This window comes from Panicum hallii, chromosome 4 (assembly GCF_002211085.1).
Source record: "Panicum hallii strain FIL2 chromosome 4, PHallii_v3.1, whole genome shotgun sequence".
NCBI lineage: Eukaryota > Viridiplantae > Streptophyta > Magnoliopsida > Poales > Poaceae > Panicum > Panicum hallii.
The window spans coordinates 5,433,553-5,452,143 of NC_038045.1; the positions used below are offsets into that span (position 1 = coordinate 5,433,553).

At 49.9% G+C, this 18,591-nt stretch overlaps 3 protein-coding genes across 3 annotated transcripts; all 3 read left to right on the forward strand.

Moving 5' to 3' along the window:
• Window positions 1-4,677: 4,677 nt before the first annotated feature.
• On the forward strand, window positions 4,678-7,020 carry LOC112889525 (cinnamoyl-CoA reductase 2-like). Its single transcript, XM_025956214.1, has 6 exons — window positions 4,678-4,795; window positions 4,922-5,091; window positions 5,210-5,392; window positions 5,648-5,810; window positions 5,894-6,077; window positions 6,888-7,020. Exons 1-6 carry the CDS (start codon window positions 4,678-4,680, stop codon window positions 7,018-7,020), a joined length of 951 nt encoding a protein of 316 aa, XP_025811999.1.
• A 554-nt stretch (window positions 7,021-7,574) lies between these two features.
• LOC112889524 (cinnamoyl-CoA reductase 2-like) lies at window positions 7,575-9,480 on the forward strand. The gene is made up of 6 exons (XM_025956213.1): window positions 7,575-7,768; window positions 7,857-8,026; window positions 8,121-8,306; window positions 8,670-8,832; window positions 8,917-9,103; window positions 9,231-9,480. Exons 1-6 carry the CDS (start codon window positions 7,630-7,632, stop codon window positions 9,361-9,363), a joined length of 978 nt encoding a protein of 325 aa, XP_025811998.1. The 5' UTR covers window positions 7,575-7,629; the 3' UTR covers window positions 9,364-9,480.
• A 2,668-nt stretch (window positions 9,481-12,148) lies between these two features.
• On the forward strand, window positions 12,149-13,702 carry LOC112890251 (cinnamoyl-CoA reductase 1-like). The gene is made up of 6 exons (XM_025957158.1): window positions 12,149-12,290; window positions 12,414-12,583; window positions 12,668-12,853; window positions 13,008-13,179; window positions 13,276-13,468; window positions 13,570-13,702. The coding sequence occupies exons 1-6, from the start codon at window positions 12,149-12,151 to the stop codon at window positions 13,700-13,702; spliced, it is 996 nt and encodes a 331-aa protein (XP_025812943.1).
• The last annotated feature ends 4,889 nt before the right edge of the window (window positions 13,703-18,591 follow it).

The following is an 18,591-nucleotide window of genomic DNA, read 5'->3' on the forward strand; positions in this document are numbered from 1 at the left end:
GCCTGTTTTATTGGGGTCCTCCGGACCAAATAAGTAGGCCTGACGCTGACGATTTTATGGCTTGCGACGATTTACTGTTGTCAGAAATGGGCTCAGTTCTGCTGTACATACAGTTAGACTGCGGCTAACTCAAAGCAGGAATACAAACAACACTAACTATACAACTTGATCGTAAATTTGTGGTCCATAACATGATCGTCCTCGTAGAGGTTTATAAAGATGCAGCCATATGATTGTTAACATAAGGGATGGCAACGGGACCGTTCCTTGATTCCCTAAAAAATTCCTAGTTTTATGTCACAATGAAGAAAATGAAAAAAAAAAGGCTCCTCTGTGCCGGGTCTAATAGGGGTGGGAACACGGGTGCGATTATACGTCACTTCAGTCACAATATTGAGATTTGTCGCATAAAGCAGTCAGAGTTTGGTGGTGGCCCACGAATTCATGACATCCCACAACACCTTCTTCCTCCTCGCTACCGCGCAAGAGGCTCACGACGCCGTCTTCAACCTTATAGCCGGTGTTGTCTTCTTGGTATGTTTGTTCTACGCCGGCCTCCAGCTCCATCTTTGGAGGTGGAGCTGCCGGATTCACCGCCGTACTAACCCAGCTCCACCGGGGTGCTTGCCGGAGGTGTTCACCTCCTTTACCGCTCATTAGATGTCTCCCACCATCAGCGGTCGCAGCCCCACCAATGAACCACCTCCACTGCTAGCTACCTTCAACCCAAGGCCTCCCTCTACAGTTGGCAATAGACGATGTGCCACGTGACTTCTTATGTGTACGTAGGTGCTCCTGCTCCAAATGGTTGAGGATTCAAGCTAGGCCTTCGATCTGCAGGTTAGCACGATGCCCACCCCTCCCATCTGCCTTTCTGCATATGTCCCAAATAAGCTTAAATCAGCGATTGGGGAGAGGCACAGAGGTGGGGATAGGGATCCCATCGCAGATAATTCCCTACGGGAGGATAAGGATGAAAGAATATACTGCCCCCTGCTCACAGCCCCTCTACCCCACTCCGCTTACGGCCCCCCCGCTCATGGGAACAAAGTTGGTGAGTATTCCTCGATGGGAAATTTCTCGGCGGGGAATTCACAATTGTCATCCTAGTTAAGATGTAGACAATTGATTATGATGACTATATTGGATGATTTGATGGTGGGGACATGGGCGAGATGAGACCCAGCCCTGATATGGAGTGTGGAGGTCTCTATAATAATTATGGTGTAGAATCATGCATGATGTCCCGACATCTTTAGTATGAATCACAAGAACCAAATTTGATGGTGCACCTATTATATTAGGAGTGAATTTCTAAACAATGATAAGATTTTTCTACTAAAGACAAAAAAGTTTTTTTTAGGAGTTAGATGAAGGGTTTGGCAAGGTCATGTTGACATGGATAAATATAGAAACAAATAGCAATGACCATGGATGGGTGAGCGAGGGTAGAGAGGAGGGTACCATAATCGAACACCATGCGAAAGGCTACATAGAATCCATGACCCACCCATTATGATGGAATGGAGAGGCTATTTAGGGCGGCCATCAGATGTTTTAATCCTACCTGCAGACATGGGAGAGGAGCCATATCTCGCTGATGATGGCGAAGATATATATAGAATATCCGCATATGGATTTGAAGAAGGATGTATACCATGGTTCGGTAATTGGAGCTTGAAAGTGATTGCGGCATATATGTCTTACAACAGTAGATGTTACCAAGAGCATTTGTGGTATTAGAACATCTGCTTGTGCTTGTGGCAGTCTATACCATGCCATGGATAACATGTGAAATCAGTCGACGTGAAAGAAGGGTCACATATGTGTTGAAGATCAGCACAGGGCAATATGGATAGGACAATAGAGCACATAACGCACGAAAGGAAGTTTAGCCCGATATCGTGTGGAGAAACTGAAATAAGACATAGAGGCCGGGACAATCAAATATGCTTGACACATACGCAAATACACAAGGGAAGAAATGTTACTTATATCCTATCTAGACTTGCTTGCGAACGTCGACCGTTCTTCCCTAAAACCATTCGCCTTACCATGCCCCTTCCCTCTTCTTGTGGCCTCCTCCTCCTCCTCCTCCGCCGCCGCCTCTCTCCCTCTCTAGTGGCCTCTTTAATACCAAACAAAGCTCCAGGGGCTATTTCCACGGCGTGATGGCCAAATCCGATCAACCTCGGAGTGCTGTTAGTGGACCTAGGTGGTGGTGGTGGCACGCAACTAATAGTGTGTGGAGGGTTCAGGAGGTACCGTTCCTTGAGCAGGATATTGTAAGTATTCACTTGGTAAGTTTTTTAATTGCCTGAAAGCTCAAAGCTCGGAAGTTCAAACATCTGTTTGAAATTATTCAAAGATTTTCAGGATTTGTTGAATGGTTTTCGAATGGAAAGTTACCCAAAATCAATTAGAAAGTTTTTCGCATCAATTGAAGTTTCGTCAAATCAATTTGAAAGTTTGGATACAAATAAGTTTTCATTGGATCCGTTCAAGTTTTTTTAAGATTAGTTGTAAATTTTTATATCAATCTAGCCGCGGTGGGAGGAGAACCGATGAAGATGTGCGAGGGGAAATTGATGCATGTGTTGTACCGTTGCTATTTCCCCAAGTGCTCACTGGGGAGGGGAAGCTTAGCAGTTGATCAGTAAGAGATGTGGGAAAGAAATTCATATGAGCGCTTACATGTCTTGCTGCCGGCCCAAAATGAACTCACTGTCTTTAGTGTTTGTTTGTTCCCTAAGCCAGCAAGCCAGCAAGTAAAGGATCAATCTAGGTTGGTAAACAATCAATCCAATGAGCTGTGCAGCAAATACAGAAAAGGAGTATCTCTAACAAACAGCAAAGGTATTGCTTCTGAACCATCCGCACACTTTATTTCTTGGATGCCAGTGCAGCAGGATGTGTACCAGAAGTTATACTAAGGTTCCCCACAATGTACCTGATGCTATGAAGATTACGCCATGCCACCTTTGCCGATGCCGTCAAACGCTAGCACACAGTGTCAGCATCAATGCCAAGTTCATGTGGGACCGACTCGTCAGGCTTAGAACCACGCCTTCCGCAGTTCCGCATCTGCTCCCTTCGTGCCAGAACCTGACTGTGAAATATTACTTTATTTGGTCAGCACCGATGCATTGCAGATTGCTCTTGATTCCAACATCGGCCCCTGCAGTGGCATGCATTGATGAATTGCAGCTCACAGTAGGTTGTCTAATGGTTTCTCGTAATCATATCATTACATACCTAAATTATATAAGAATAACAACAACATCGGTTGCAGCCATGATCCATTTCTCATAATTTTAGCATGTGTAGTTTAAGAATGAGGATGACGACAACATCACTTGCATCCATGTTAGTCTAGCGGTTTCTCGTAATTCTAGCATATGTAGTTCAGGGATGAGGATGATGACAACTTCGGTTGCATCCATATTGTATGTAGTCTAGCGGTTTCTCGTAATTCTAGCATGTGTAGCCCAGGGACGAGGATGGCGACAATATCCCAGTTGCATCCATGCTGTGAGTAGTCTAACGGTTTCTCGTAATTCTAACGTGTGTAGCCTAGGGATGAGGATGACGATAATAGCGGTTGCATCCATGCTGTGAATAGTCTAGCGGTGTTTCGTAATTCTAGCATGTGTAAACCAGGGATGAGAATGACGACAACATTGGTTGCATCCATGTTGTGAGTAAGGTGCTGTTCGGATCCAAGAGCAAATGGCAAAAGGGCAAATAGCAAAATTTTTACTCCTGTCACATCATATGTTTGGACGCTAATTAGAAGTATTAAATATAGTTTAATTAAAAAACTAATTACATAGATGAGGACTAAATGGCGAGACGAATCTATTAAGCCTAATTAATCCATAATTAGCAAAATTACGGTAGCATTTGCCCTTTTGCACTTTGGGGTGTTTGGATCCAAAAGTGCGAAAAAAGTGCAAAAGAGCAAAAGTTTTGCACTTTCTCTTTCTCTTTCCATTGGATCCGAACAGGCCCTAATACAACGGTTTCTCATAATTTTAGCATGTGTAGCTCAGAGATGAGGATGATAACAACATCGGTTGCATCCATATTGAGAGTAATCTAGTGTTTTTTTTTCGTAATTCTAGTATGCTGAGTCGTAGAGGATGAGGACGACGAGGAGGAGTGTGTTCCCTCGTGCTCACAAGACAGGGTGCATGCCCACAGGATCCCCTCCTCCAGTGCTGTACGCGTGTACCCAGTTTGGGCCAGCAATCCACACCACCTCACCGTCACACCGTGTCTTTCCAGTGAGCACCTGTAGCTGGCTGGCACAACCTTTTGTCAATTGCAACAGCTCAGTATCTTCCAAGCAATGTTTCGTATTATCACTAAACAAATGCACCAGACTTGTAAGCAAACTCCAAAGCTGAGACACTTTGTCTGAACCAGCCGATGGATCCGTGGCCTTCCTATATACATCGACGAGTGGCTTCAATCGATGGATCTCTCGAGTTGTACTTAATAAAACTGTTGCATCTGTAGCTGTGCTCATTCCCCAAAACAAAGCACCTGCAGCCGATATCTCGTTGCCATCACTCATCAGTATCTATAGGAGATCCATACTACTAAAAAAATAAAATCAATAGTCTTAAGACAGAGACATCGCCGCCGCCGCCGTAACTCTTGCGTAGCGCAGCAATGGCCACGGCGATGACGGTGTGCGTGATCGGCGCGGGGGGGTTCGTGGGCTCGTGGCTCGTCGAGCGCCTCCTCGCCGCCGGCCGGTACACGGTCCACGGCACCGTCCGCGATCCCGGTAACTTTTCTTGATACGCACAAGCCTGGATAAATCGAGCAGTCTGCTCATGAATTCTCGTTCTTGTGAACATGCTGCTTGAATGAGTGACCGCATGTGACGATGACCGATTCGATCTGTGCGCAGGCGACGCCAAGAACGCGCACCTGGCGGCGCTGGACGGCGCCGGCGAGCGGCTGCGGCTGTTCAGGGCCAACCTGCTGGACTACGGCAGCTTGGCGAAGGCCATCGCCGGCTGCGACGGCGTTTTCCACGTGCCGTGCCCCGTCCCCGACTACCCCCTCGCCGACCCAGAGGCACCTCATCACGCCACCCTTCTCTTTTCTCGGCTAATTCTCTACGCCTTGCTGCTTCGTGTGCGATCTCGATTTCTCATCATCAAACGCCGGACATGCCGATGCGTTGTCGTTGCAGGTCGAGCTGCTCGCCCCCGCCGTGTCGGGCACCATGAACGTCCTCAAGGCGTGCTCCCAGGCCGTGGTCAAGAGGGTCGTCGTGGTCTCGTCCCTCTCCGCCGTGATGGTGAACCCCGAGTGGGGTGACAAGGCCATGGACGAAGGCTGCTGGTCTGACGTCGACCTCTGCAGAACCACCGAGGTGAGGCCGACGTCACCCATGCTCCACTTACATGAAGGGACACTGGCTTGACTGACATGTAGGTGGTGGATGGATCTCAGTGCAAATCTCTCTCTGTCCATTGATGAAACTCTACTGTTCCGCAGCACGTGGCACACGTGTTCAATTGGAAGGGATCTTTCATGTCTGAGAGAGAGAGAGAGAGAGAGAGGAGTCCACCTATATTTCTTTTTTCATCCACTCTAATTGTGTTTCCTGCCATTTTCACTCTGCTAGAACTGGTACTGCCTTTCCAAGACCCTGGCAGAGCTCGAGGCATTCGCCCACGCTAAGAGAACTGGGCTGGACGTGGTGTCTCTCTGCCCATCCCTGGTGATCGGGCCCTTGCTGCAGTCCACAGTGAACGCAAGCAGCTCGGTCCTGGTTGATTTCCTGAAAGGTTACACTGCTTTCCTCTGCACTACAATCCATTTAATTGATTCGAACCCTGATGTGGTTTGTATTGTCTTTGCGCATCAGGAGAACATTTGGTGAAAATGAAGCTCAGGAATTTTGTGGACGTTCGTGACGTCGCTGATGCTCTCCTCCTGGTGTACGAGACGCCGGAGGCGTCCGGGAGGTTCGTCTGCAATTCGCATCCAAGGCGGGTGTCTGATGTCATCGAGCTACTCAAGACCTGGTACCCGGCTTACAAATATGCCACCAAGTCTGTTCTTGATGCTTAGCTACTTCCAGTGTTACATGTCTTATAAATCCATAAGTTGTTGGGTGCCAAAAACGCTTCATGTGCCTCACGAAATAGTTGTTTCATGTAGCCCTACATTGAGGGATGAGTCTCCTCTGCAGTACTGCGGAGGGACTCACCTGCTGACTCGTAGATCCGAGTGCAGTGGGGCCCACATGTCAGTGAGAGAGAGTTCCTCTGTAGTACTGCAGAGGAACTGCTTCCACATTGAGAGGGCCGAACTCTTCAACGTACTTTGGAGTGACTTTGAGTCACTGATCTATGCACCCTATATGTCATAGACCCTATGGCCATAAAGGTGTGTCATTAAAGTCGCTCTAACATACACCAAAGAAATTATGCCCCTCATGCAGAAGGACTCTTACAATGTTTTTGATAGTTCTATTGGGAAAAGATAACATAAAAGTATTGCTTTCTATCTTATGGTATAGGTATATATTTTGTGATGTGCATGTCTGATAAAATTTGTACATCAAAGTTGGTGAGGCCAAACAGCTTCCACGGAAATAGTGTTCCTCTCTAGGGCATCCTTTTTGTTATTTGCTTTTCATTTAGAAACAGGCATTTGTAAGGATCTTATCAACGCCATGTATTTGAAATCCTATATCTCAAACTGCTAAATTAGCAAAATTCGGTGATGTCATAGTATGAACTAAAGTTCGTGTTTTTACATCAGACCTTCATTTCTTTTGGTGCATTGAGAATTTGAAATAGCATGGCATTATCACTTGTGACCTGATGTATTTCGATCTGTTCCAAAACCGATGGCAGGTTCGTCCTAGTGAGCGATGAGCCTTCATTCAGTTCCAAGAAGTTGCAGGCGCTGGGCTGGAGATCCAAGACCCTGGAGGAGACCCTCAAGGACAGCGTTGAGTCCTTCAAGAAGGCAGGCGTCCTGGATTGACCAACCAAACGGTGCCCTTCATCACATTTTGAAAAATCAAAGTGTGTTGTTCGTTTAATAGGCGGCAACAAGTATATGCACGACTTTCTATGAAGAAGACATGCTATGGTTTGAAACTTTGAATGTCAAGAATTGAGATATGATCGCATCACAAATACAATTTGTGAATTAGGCTGAGAGAAGTTTGATGATGATCGGAGTCGGTAGATAAGGCTGGATACTGTTGGCCGCCCATCCGGTTCGTTAACTACTCTAAACACTGCGATAAAACACTGCGATAAGGATATAAACGGCTCGCATACGGTCGGATATCTATGGACACGAATACAGGTAGGTATTTTTTTTCGAAATCGAATCGGGTATGGATAGCGTGGAAATGCGGACACCACCGTGTGCATTGTTGCCGCCAAAGTGCTGTGCGCATAGGATCCGCTCCAGTTCTCTACCCAAAGTGCAAGACGTCAACACTAGCGCCTCATTGTCAACTGCCACAATTTGCACGAGCTCAATATCCTCCAATCACCCGTGTTTATTAACTCGAGATCTTCTGGAGAGATCCGAATCAGTCTACGGCGGCAAAGACTAGGCCATCGTCGTGGTACCGTACCAATGGAGGAAGGCGCCGCGGGGAGGACGAGGACGGCGGCGGTGTGCGTGACCGGCGCGGGGGGATTCGTGGGCTCCTGGCTCGTCCAGCGCCTCCTCGCCGGCGGCCGGTACATGGTCCATGGCACCGTCCGCGATCCCGGTAACTTCTTGATCCATATGCAGCTCAGCTGCTCAATAGAATTTGAAGCCTGGAGGAGTGCATGTGACGAATCGCGATCCGTGCGCAGGCGGCGCCAAGAACGCGCACCTGGCGGCGCTGGGCGGCGCCGCGGAGCGGCTGCGGCTGTTCAGGGCCGACGTGCTGGACTACGGCGCCGTGGCGGCGGCCGTCGCCGGCTGCGACGGCGTCTTCCACGTCGCCTCCCCGGTCCCCTCCCACGCCATCGCTGACCCCGAGGCACGGGCACCTCACGTCACCCTTCCTTTCCTCGGCGTCGCCATGCCTTCGTTCATCAATCTTCACCCGACACCAACGACTTGCTCTGCTGCAGGTCGAGCTGCTCGCTCCCGCCGTGACGGGCACCGCGAACGTCCTCAAGGCGTGCTCCGAGGCCAAGGTCAGGAGGGTCGTCGTGGTGTCGTCGCTCTCGGCCGTGATGGTGAACCCTGCCTGGCCGCAGAGCCAGGTCATGGACGAAGCCTGCTGGTCTGACGTCGAGTTCTGCAGATCCACTCAGGTGACTCCAAAAAAAAAAAGCTTCGCACCCTGTTCCCCTCAAGCAAATTCGATGATGAGAAATGCCACCAGCGTTTCTCTGAAATGTAGGACCAATTTTGTCCCTGACATGTAGGCCAGTGCAGGCGCCAATTAGATTCGTGTTGATCTTAACCCTCTCCCTCTCGACAAAGTACAGACAAATCGCACAAAAAAGCCATGTCCCCATTGCTGTCGAGCAACAGAAGGCGACATGGTTGGTAACTCAGGCTGGACCTTGGTAGCTGGTAGCGACGCTGTCAGAGTAGCATTTTCTCCAGCTTTGCAAACCTAATCATGAGAAAATTCCAACTTTGATTTCTGTCTCCAACCTTCACTCTGCCAGAACTGGTATTGCCTGTCCAAGACACTGTCAGAGCTCGAGGCGTTCGACCACGCCGAGAGGTCCGGGCTGGACGTGGTGTCACTCTGCCCGTCCCTGGTGATCGGCCCCCTGCTGCAACCTACACTGAACGCGAGCAGCTCCGTCATCGTCGATTGCTTGAAAGGTAGCTCGAGCTCTTGCCTCACTCGCTTTCCTCCTGTGCTCCGATCAGAACTGAAGAAGCCTGGACTGAAACCTCTCTCTGCAGGGGATCGCGAGGTGAAGCTGAAGCTAAGGAACTTCGTGGACGTCCGCGACGTCGCCGACGCTCTGCTCCTGGTGTACGAGACTCCGGAGGCGTCGGGGAGGTACATCTGCGATGCGTACGCAAGTCAGATGTCCGACGTCGTGGAGATGCTGAAGAGCTGGTATCCGACTTACAAGAATGCCACCAAGTAAGCCTGCTCTTACTGAGTTACTGAACATTTACTTGCTGTGTCATGTATGCTTGTACTGGTAGATCAGGTTATCAGTGCCTGAAACTTGAATTGAAGCTGCATCTTGATCCAAACCAAATTGCAGATTCGTGCGAGTGAGCGACGAGCCTTTGTTCAGCTCCAAGAAGCTGGAGGCGCTGGGCTGGAAATTCAGGCCGTTTGAGGAGACCCTCAGGGACAGCGTCGAGTCCTTCAGGGCGGCAGGTGTCCTGGATTGAACAAACAGCGCCCAGTCCTGTACGCGTATTAGCTTCATCAAAGTTGTTTGTGCTTCTGCATCCTTTGACTTGAGAATTGGAATGGGGGAAATGTATAAAAATCAAAGGGACAAAGTTTGTCGGTGTAATGTGGCGCTACAGTTACTCACAATGCTCTTAGTTTCAGAGTTTATAAAAACTCGGCCGGGTGGGCTATGATGGCCCCAACTATTTTTCACTAAGAGAAAGCAACCAGCTCGTCGGTTGAGAAAATCTCCTGAACCCTGGCCGCGCTTGCGAGGAGAATTTTTTTTATCCTTAGCCTAAAATTCACTCTCACGAGGAGTTGAACTCAGGGACCTGAGAAGTCGCAGTTTCAGAATTTATAATACTTATTACTTTTAGTACTGATGAAAATGCATGGTTTGAATATCGAGAATAGAACTTTTTTAGACGAATCGGGACTAAAACTTAAAACTCATGTTTGCCGAGTGGAGATGTAACTGTCAACTCGGCAGTACACTAGTACTAGGCTCGACTCTGTTTTACTTTCCAGGCTTCAAACCCGTTGGTATAAAGCCCAACTATCCAACCCAACCAAACAACCTTCTCGTTTCCTTCACTCTGGCCCCAGAAGCCCATCAGCGCGGCAGCCTCCCCACCGCCGCCAGCCTCCTCCGCTGCAGCAATGGGCCCGGATCCGGGCCATGGCTGGAGGTGCGACCGCCTAGGGCCAGGTCGCGAGGTGATCAAATCAAATACGTGCAGGTCCTTGCGTAAAAATTCAAGGCCCACCGGCCACTGGCCCAGGCCCACCGGCCACTGGCCCAGGCGATTGCAGCCGTTCACATGAGTGCGGCATGAGTGTAAACTGGGATGGTAAACCGAAACCCGATAGATTTTACGGGTATGGAATTTGGGTCAACCTTTTTATCCGTGAATTTATTAATGTACATGAAGTTCTGGCTGTTGTTGGGTTTATGGGCACGAATTTGTTACTAAATCCGAATCCATAAACCTATGAGTTTTTAAACCTGTCCAATCTAGTGTTATTGTCATTTTATTTTATATATTTATAATAAATTTAATATCCTTTCTCCATCACTTCTTATTTTGGTAAACCCTGAATATTTTGGTGGCTGGTAGAGATGGTGTTGCTATTGTAATGTTTGTGTATGTATATGCTGAATTTTTGACATTGTATGGTGTCATGATCACTTGAATATAGGACTTGTTATTTATACTTTTATTCCCTCTAGTAATATTAAGTGAACATGAACTTCTTGCCTATCATATATTATGTGCACTATAAATTTGATGTTTATTAATATTAAACCCCGTGGATAACCGTTAACCCGACGGGTATGAGTTTGGGCAAAATTTGAAACCCGCTATGGGTGTGGGTTTTTAATGGGTTTTGAAATTTTTCATGGATTTGGATTTGGGACGGCAAAATCCAGTGGGCGCTTCCGCTTCCGCATACGACACCTCGAGTGGGGATGGCGAAGGGTACCCGAAATCCGATACTCAATGGATTTTTATTCTATTAGGGATACGAGCGTTGGTCAATTTTTGTATTTTTGTACCTGTGGGTTTATTAATAGACACAAGTTCTACCCGTCGGATTTATGAGTACATAGTATAAATTTGTTCCTATAATATTCGAACCTATCTCCTCTACAAAGGAATTAGTATTCCTAAGTCTACCATCCCTTAGGGAGGCCCATGGTCCATGCTTGTGCCCGACAACCATAGGGAGGCCATGGTCCATGCTACTACGAAATCATTGTAGATAAAGCCATGACGAGGAGGTTGTGTTGCTGCCAAGGAGAAGATGGGTTGATTGGGCCGTTGCACGGGCCTACCGTGGGCTGAGCATGGGAGGCCTCAGTACCAATCCTATACATCCTCCGGAAGGTGGGAAGCCCACCCACCTTCCAATATTTGAAATTTGTGTAGTCCACGGGGCCTGCACAATCTCCTCCTCCTCTCAGCGTGCCACCGGCTGCTTTGGTCACTAGGTTAGAGTTTCAGGTTAGGGGTGCACAGGGGCAGGCAGGAGGTGGGGGAAGCTGCCGGCGGCAAGGTCGCCACCGGCCAGGGTGGTGGTCGAAGCCGGCGGCTAGGTTAGGGTTCCGAAGTTGCCGAGGCACGGGAGCTCCAACGGTCGGCGGCGTTAGAAGATAAGGTGGGGGGAGGGATCGACAGGCGGTGGGCTGTGTGTGGGCGGGCGACAAGGCGGCTGAGCGTCGCCGGGCGGGGTGGTGGTTGCTGGTGGCCGGACCAGGTCCTGGGTAGGGGCGTGATGTCGGAGAGCTTAGGGAGGGTGGGGATGTGCCAGCATCAAGTGGACGGAGGGCGCGATCGAGATGAGCAGAGCGGCGGCGGTGGTTGGGGCGAACGGCGAAGGGAAGGAGAAGGAAGGAGGGAGGGCGAGCCTCGCCGGCGCCAGGGACGGTGCCAGCAAGGCAGAGGGTGGTGGCGCGTGATGGGTGGGCGGGCGCCGCCGGCCTAGGAGGAGGACGGAGGTGGTGGGCCTGTTGGGCCTTACCCCGGCCTCAGGCGGGGAGTATGCAAGCAACGGGTCCCCCCACACGGCCTCCATGCCGCACGAGTGGCGACTGGCGGCGAGGCGTGTGTGTCTGGCTCTGCACGGGAACCACGCTCCACTTGTCAGGGCCACTGGGCCACGTGCGGCGGCACGCACGCCAGGCGCAGCCACCTGCCGGCGCGCTGTTATATAGCTGGACAAGAGGCGGCGTGTACGCTGGCGAGGGCCGAGGTGCAGATAGAGATCGAGGAGGCCATGGACGACGGCGGCGCGGGGAAGACGACGACGACGAAGACGGTGTGCGTGACGGGCGCCGGGGGCTTCATCGCCTCCTGGCTCGTGCAGCTCCTGCTCTCCAGGGGCGGTTACGTCGTGCATGGCACTGTTCGCGACCCGAGTAAGCTTCTGATCTGATCTGTGATCTGGTCCCCTCTCGATCGATTCAGGGCGGCGCGTGTTCTGCCCATCGGTCGATCCGCTGCAGTAAATCGGGCCAAACAATTTGCGATGTCTGCCGCAGGTGATCCCAAGAACGGCCACCTGATGGCGCTGGACGGCGCCGGGGAGCGGCTGCGGCTGTTCAAGGCCGATCTGCTGGATTACGACAGCGTGGCGGCCGCAGTCGCGGGCTGCGAGGGCGTCTTCCACGTCGCCAGCCCCGTCCCGGCCGTCAACCCGACGAACCCCGATGTACGCAAGAGCTAGCTAGCAGTTCAAATGCAAGCAAAAATCACAGATTCGTCGGCCTCTGATCCGTGCGTGCCATGCGTGCAGGCGGAGATCCTGGCGCCGGCGGTGACCGGCACGCGGAACGTGCTCAAGGCCAGCCACGCGGCCGACGCCCGCCGCGTCGTGGTGATGTCGTCGGTCGGCGCGGTGATCATGAACCCTAAGATCCCCGATTGCGCCGTCGTCGACGAGGACAGCTGGTCCGACGAGGACTACTGCAGAGCCACCGAGGTGCGGCGGTGGTCAGAGCCTTAATTGGCATTCGATCCAAAAATATTTCTGCAACCGTAAAAATCGCTGCTTTCCTCGGCACACGTTCAGCAACCGCACGAACATCAATGTTGACTCGCTTCTGACTTTGGGGGCTCGTCGCCGCTTCTGTCAGAATTGGTACTGCCTCTCCAAGACGCAGGCCGAGCGCGAGGCGCTGGCGTACGGCGAGAAGGCCGGGACGACGACGATGGACGTGGTCACCGTCTGCCCGCCGTGGGTCCTGGGGCCGCTGCTGCAGCCCACGGTGAACACCACCAGCATGCGCCTCGTCGCTTACCTGACAGGTAGCTCGATCTCTACTAGCTTACTAGCAGCTGATGAACATCTAGATAGTCAGGCAGGCGGAGGCAATAGCATGATCAGAGCTGATGAGTATGCAGGCGAAAACACCGACGAGAAGATGAGGAACATGGTGGACGTGCGCGACGTCGTGGCGGCCCTCGTCCTGGCGCTCGAGACCCCGGAGGCGTCCGGCCGGCGGCTCATCTGCAGCGCGCACGCGATGAAGGTGTCTGAAACGGTCGGCCTCGTCCGGAGCCTGCACCCGGACCTGAAGCTGGACTACCCCAGGAAGTGAGAACCTGATCGATGCGCCCATGAATTAGTACCATCAAGGCAGCATGTATTGCAGTTTGCATGTACTCACTATTTAACGATGATGGATGGCTTTGCAGGTTTGTTCAGGTGGAAGACGAGAAGAGGGTCAGCTCCAAGAGGCTGCAGGCGCTGGGGTGGAAGTTCAGGGCGGCGGAGGAGACTCTCAGGGAAACCATCGACTCGTACAAGGCTGCTGGAATCCTGAACTGACGGCTGATGAGTGATGACTAGGAGACGTGCAGATTGGACTTGAGTGTAGCAAACAAAATGAAGGGGAAAGTGGTGATGATGGCATAATACAGCCACCAGAATGGAAACGCCTTTTCTTAGAATAAAAATACTCCCTCCGTTTCAAATTGTAGATTGTTTTGGCAGATCTAGATATATATCTTTTGCTATGAACTAGATATACGATATGTGTAGATACATATCACAAACTATTTATCTAGATTTATTAAAATGATCTACAATTTGAAACGGATGGAGTAGCCCACTTATGCCACCAGCATCTGTCACTTATTCACTGATAAAATTACAGATCAAATAACGGGGACAATTAAACAAAAGAAAAAGGGATAGGTGTCTCAAGAATACGGACTTCAGGGGGAGAGAGAGAGAAGCCCGTTTCGGACCAGTTGCGTAAAAAAAGTGCCCAAATACTGCATCTTTGGTGCTCTTCTCCAAAATCTTGCATGCATAAATCAGCATTACGCCATGATCCCCAGCAGGGAAACAACAATGTGTCAATGTCACCGTACCGGTGGGTCCCGCTCCGGCAGCTTCAGTTCGATGCAGGTGCACCACGGAGGCATCGTGCGAGTTTTTATAAAAAAAAAGATAAAAAATTAAATTTGAAAAGGGTACCGCTTTGAAAATTTTCGAAAAATGGGTGCCTCCACCTGTTGATCGGGCGGGAGCCGATCTCCTACCCATCCAACGGGCGGGAGGTCCGAAAATTTTTCCCAGGCCCCTCCCGAGGGTCTCTTCGCGAATAAGAAACTTTTTCTTATTCGCGAAGAGACCCCTGAAGCATCCCCAACAGGCGGGGAGTTCCCATTTTCTCAGTTTCTTATTTTCTGTTCGAATTCTTATTTTACATACTATTTTAAATTCATACTTTTTCAAATACAAGATTTATTCACCGTACTCTTTTGTATACATATTAAATTTTAATTCAATTTTACGAAGAAGATTTCTATATCTAAAACTCGTATGAAGATGGTTAAACGATAATGTTTTGCAACGTAGAATACAAATATTACGATAATACGATACATCAACCCATTAAAAATAAAATAGTATTATACAAAAACAGTTTAAATATATAGAGTCCACCGAATCAGGAGTATCTACCCCACCTGTTCCGGACCTCGCGCTCTCTTCATCCTCCCCCCTAGTCCTAGGCCGTCGGCGTATGTGGTCCTCCGAGTACGTGAATGCATCTGGAGCACGGTGAGGACGAGGCGGAGGAGGTGCTGGCGTGAACGGGTCATCCTGGGACTGTGCACTTGGAGCATCATACGTTTGGGAGGGACCAATGATGTCAGGCCTAGCGCCGCCGCCCACCAACTCTGACCAAGTGACGGAGCCGCCCTCCCAGTCGTCCCAGTCCGGCATACCGAATAGACGACCGTGTGCAGAAGCTCCCATCGACCATGCATGCTGAGTATAGCCCTGAGAGTACGGAGCAGCTGGCGTCGAACTCGACGGGAGAGACGTTCCTGGAGCATAGTCGCCAAACGTCTGAGGCTCCATTCTTGCAGAAGGAGGTCCCATTGCCGTCGAGTGCATGACTATAAAAACAAACGAAATTAATCGTGTAAATCAAAGTTGATCGAAATGGCAATTATAAAGGACTTACAGCTGCAACTGGCGGCAGTACCACTGGACGCTGCGTGCGGTGCAGCAGAGATCAACAGGCCAGCTGTGTACACGTGGGCGGACGCATAAGATGAACTGGAGGCCCCCACGTCGTCTCTGCCGTGACACGTCAGTGCACGTAACGCTCGCGTCAAGTTGTCTTGAATCTTACGAAAGCTGTCTTTGTACTGTGCCTCCGGTACACGTACTCCACGTTCAAGCAACGTGATATGAGATGTAGCTTCGACCTCCGCGCAGTTGATCAGATCGATCTGCATACGTAATGGGAAGCAGAGTAATATTGTTATCGATCTTTTATAAAAAAAGATTTAATAATTGAAGTTGCGAAAGACGTACCACGCCACGCTGCGCCTGATCACGGTACAAGGGATATGTGTCCGAGATGGTCGGCTGGTGCTGATGCTCCGCGTCATCAATACGTGAAAGAGTGACGTACGGACGCGTGCAAGTGAGGTACCAACGGAGGTATGCGCCGTAAGACGCCTCCGTGTGTGGCTGTGGCTCGTCCCACACATCGTCAGGTGCGTCTAGCCACCCTCCTACGTACTTCTGCAGCTTGACAACCTAGTTGACCTCGTTGGCATGATATCCCCTGTGCGAATATCTGTTGCAAACATTTGAAAGACAATATTATTTCATGATAACGATTATATAATTAATACAAAATGAGTTATCACAAACTTACTCGTGTACGGTGCGCGGCACGGCCTGGAACGCTCGAGGTAGGAGAGGAAAGTGTTGTCGTCACCCAAACTGCCTCATCAATCGCTCGACGCAGTACGGCTCCACGACAATATCGAACACTAGGTTTGGACAACCCGTGCGGCGCACGTGTTTGGACAGCCGCAGCGGTGTACGGGGTCCAGATGACATCCTGTGGCCGCATCCGATCAAATTCGGACACAAACTGCGGGTATGCTTTTCGGACCTGCCGATGTGCCCAGCTCATCTGCAAAATTACACAACTACGTCGGTACTTTGCATGTACAAAAATGTACACCAGTAAATTAAAGAGCTTACCCGTCGATCGGTCCAAAGCGAACCCATCGTGGGGCTATCCTCAGGCCACATCCCATACATCTCGGGCGGATAAGGCTCCTCGCTGATTAGGAGGCGTGCTATGGCGAATCGCTCGTACGACCATAGCTGCAGCAGAAGTGGACAGGCTGTGATGACGGCGGTCCTCTCCGTCTTGAAACAGGCCTGGCAAAGGCCTCGGTACGTGGCAGCAAGCACTGCCGATCCCCAGCTCCACCCAGGTACCTGGCCCGGCTCCGCATCGGCAATCGCGCGCGCGTACTGGATGAGAATCTTGTCCACATAATTGCCACTAGAGTTGCAGAAAAGACTCCAGCCGAACAACCACAACAGATATGCCTCCAGACAGCGCGACACCTCGTACTACCCAGCCAGAGGTGTCAGACCCGGGGCCATCGGGCTGGGTACGTAACGTAGTTTAAAGTGGTCTAAGAGATTAAGTCCGTCTTATCTCTTATTCATCTGGTTTATCTCTTATTTATCCCGTTTAAATAGGAGATAGAGCTAACCAACACGGAGAGGATCTACTCGAGATATGCTCCGGCATGATCCCTTGACGGAGGTTGGTTAGCATTTTTGTAACTCTAACCTCTCGGATATATAAGGGAGGTCAGGGACCCCCCTCAAAACAGAAGATCATTAGGTCATTCTACATCAAAGGCAATACAAACCATACAGGACGTAGGGTGTTACGCTCCGTGCGGCCCGAACCTGTCTAAGTCTTGTGTTCGTTGCACCTTCGAGTTCCTGATCTCGGCGTCTCCTCACCCAAAACTTACCACCTTGGGCATATCCCTCGGTGGGCAGCCGGTTAAACACCGACAACTGGCGCGCCTCCAGTGCCGCCTCCAGAGTTCTACCCGCACCAGCCGTTCTATCCACCGCCTCCTCCTCCACCGCCGATGGATTGATCCTTTTGGAAATTGATGCCAAAGGGGGAGAAGGAGCTTTGGAGTGCCTTGATCTAGGGGGAGCTCATGGATTTCTCATGGAACTCATTCGCTTTTGCTTCCGCTTGCCACTAATATTTTAATTTGTGTTGAACCTTATTGGATGGACTTATGTTTTATATCTTGCATGGATTTGGCTTGTCATTTGTGATGAACTATGTTGATGTACGCTACTTCTATTTACTTATGATCATCTTGTGGTTGTGAGGCTATGGTAATCAAGCTAAAATTCATGTCATATATATTGTGTATCTTGTATGCCTCGATTTCCACTTGTAGGGAAAACTCCGTCAAAATGCTCATATATAAATATGTGTGCTCTGGATATTCATTCTAATTTACATGCACATATCAAGGGGGAGTTCTCTCTACTCATCGAACTTGGTGAACTTATTCGTACAATATTCTGAAATTTTCAAGAAAAATGAGTAAGTTTTTTCCAAAGTTCAATTTCAAGTTCACCTTATGCCTAGCGTATGAAGTTGACTTGAACACTTTTATCACTCCAAAACTTAGTGTTGTCATCAATTACCAAAAAGGGGGAGATTGAAAGCATCTAGGCCCCTAATTCGTGTTTTGGTAATTAATGACAACGGTTTGTGGATTAACAATTCTTTTTGAGAAAATGAGTATAGGTTGATCCACGGATGAATGAGAGTTATTTGCGAACGTGTGGATTTTTGGAGACGATGAGAAAAGTTTGGGCTCAAGGCGAAGGTATAAAATAGGGTCTTTTGAATTTTACCGGTCACAAGGTGTTTAGTGGATGATAAGTGACCGGATTTGTTGGATAGATAGCCGTACTATTAAGAGGGGTCATGTACTCGTGCTTGACAGGTCTCTAGTGCCATTTTGCTCAAAATATCTAAGTGCATGCATGAGGGCTAACTACGTTTTGCCGGGTTTTGAAAAAGAACATGTTTGAGTGCTGACTGCTCAAGCGCGGACGGTCCGCCACTTGGGTGCGGACGGTCCGCTACCGTTTCAGAAGGCTTAGTGGAAATATCGTGTGGCTGGCGGACGGTCCGGCTCTCCTGGGCGGACGGTCCGCCACTCTAACTCTTTTTCGTTCCAGAAAGGATGTTCTCTGGTCTGTCTGAATTGTGTGGCCCGCGGACGGTCCGCTTCTGTGGTGCGGACGGTCCGCGGGCTCTCTGATAACTTGATCTAGAAACATTGCTGTTTCTGCCTGTTCATCTAGGATGAACGGCGGACGGTCCGCCCTTTGGT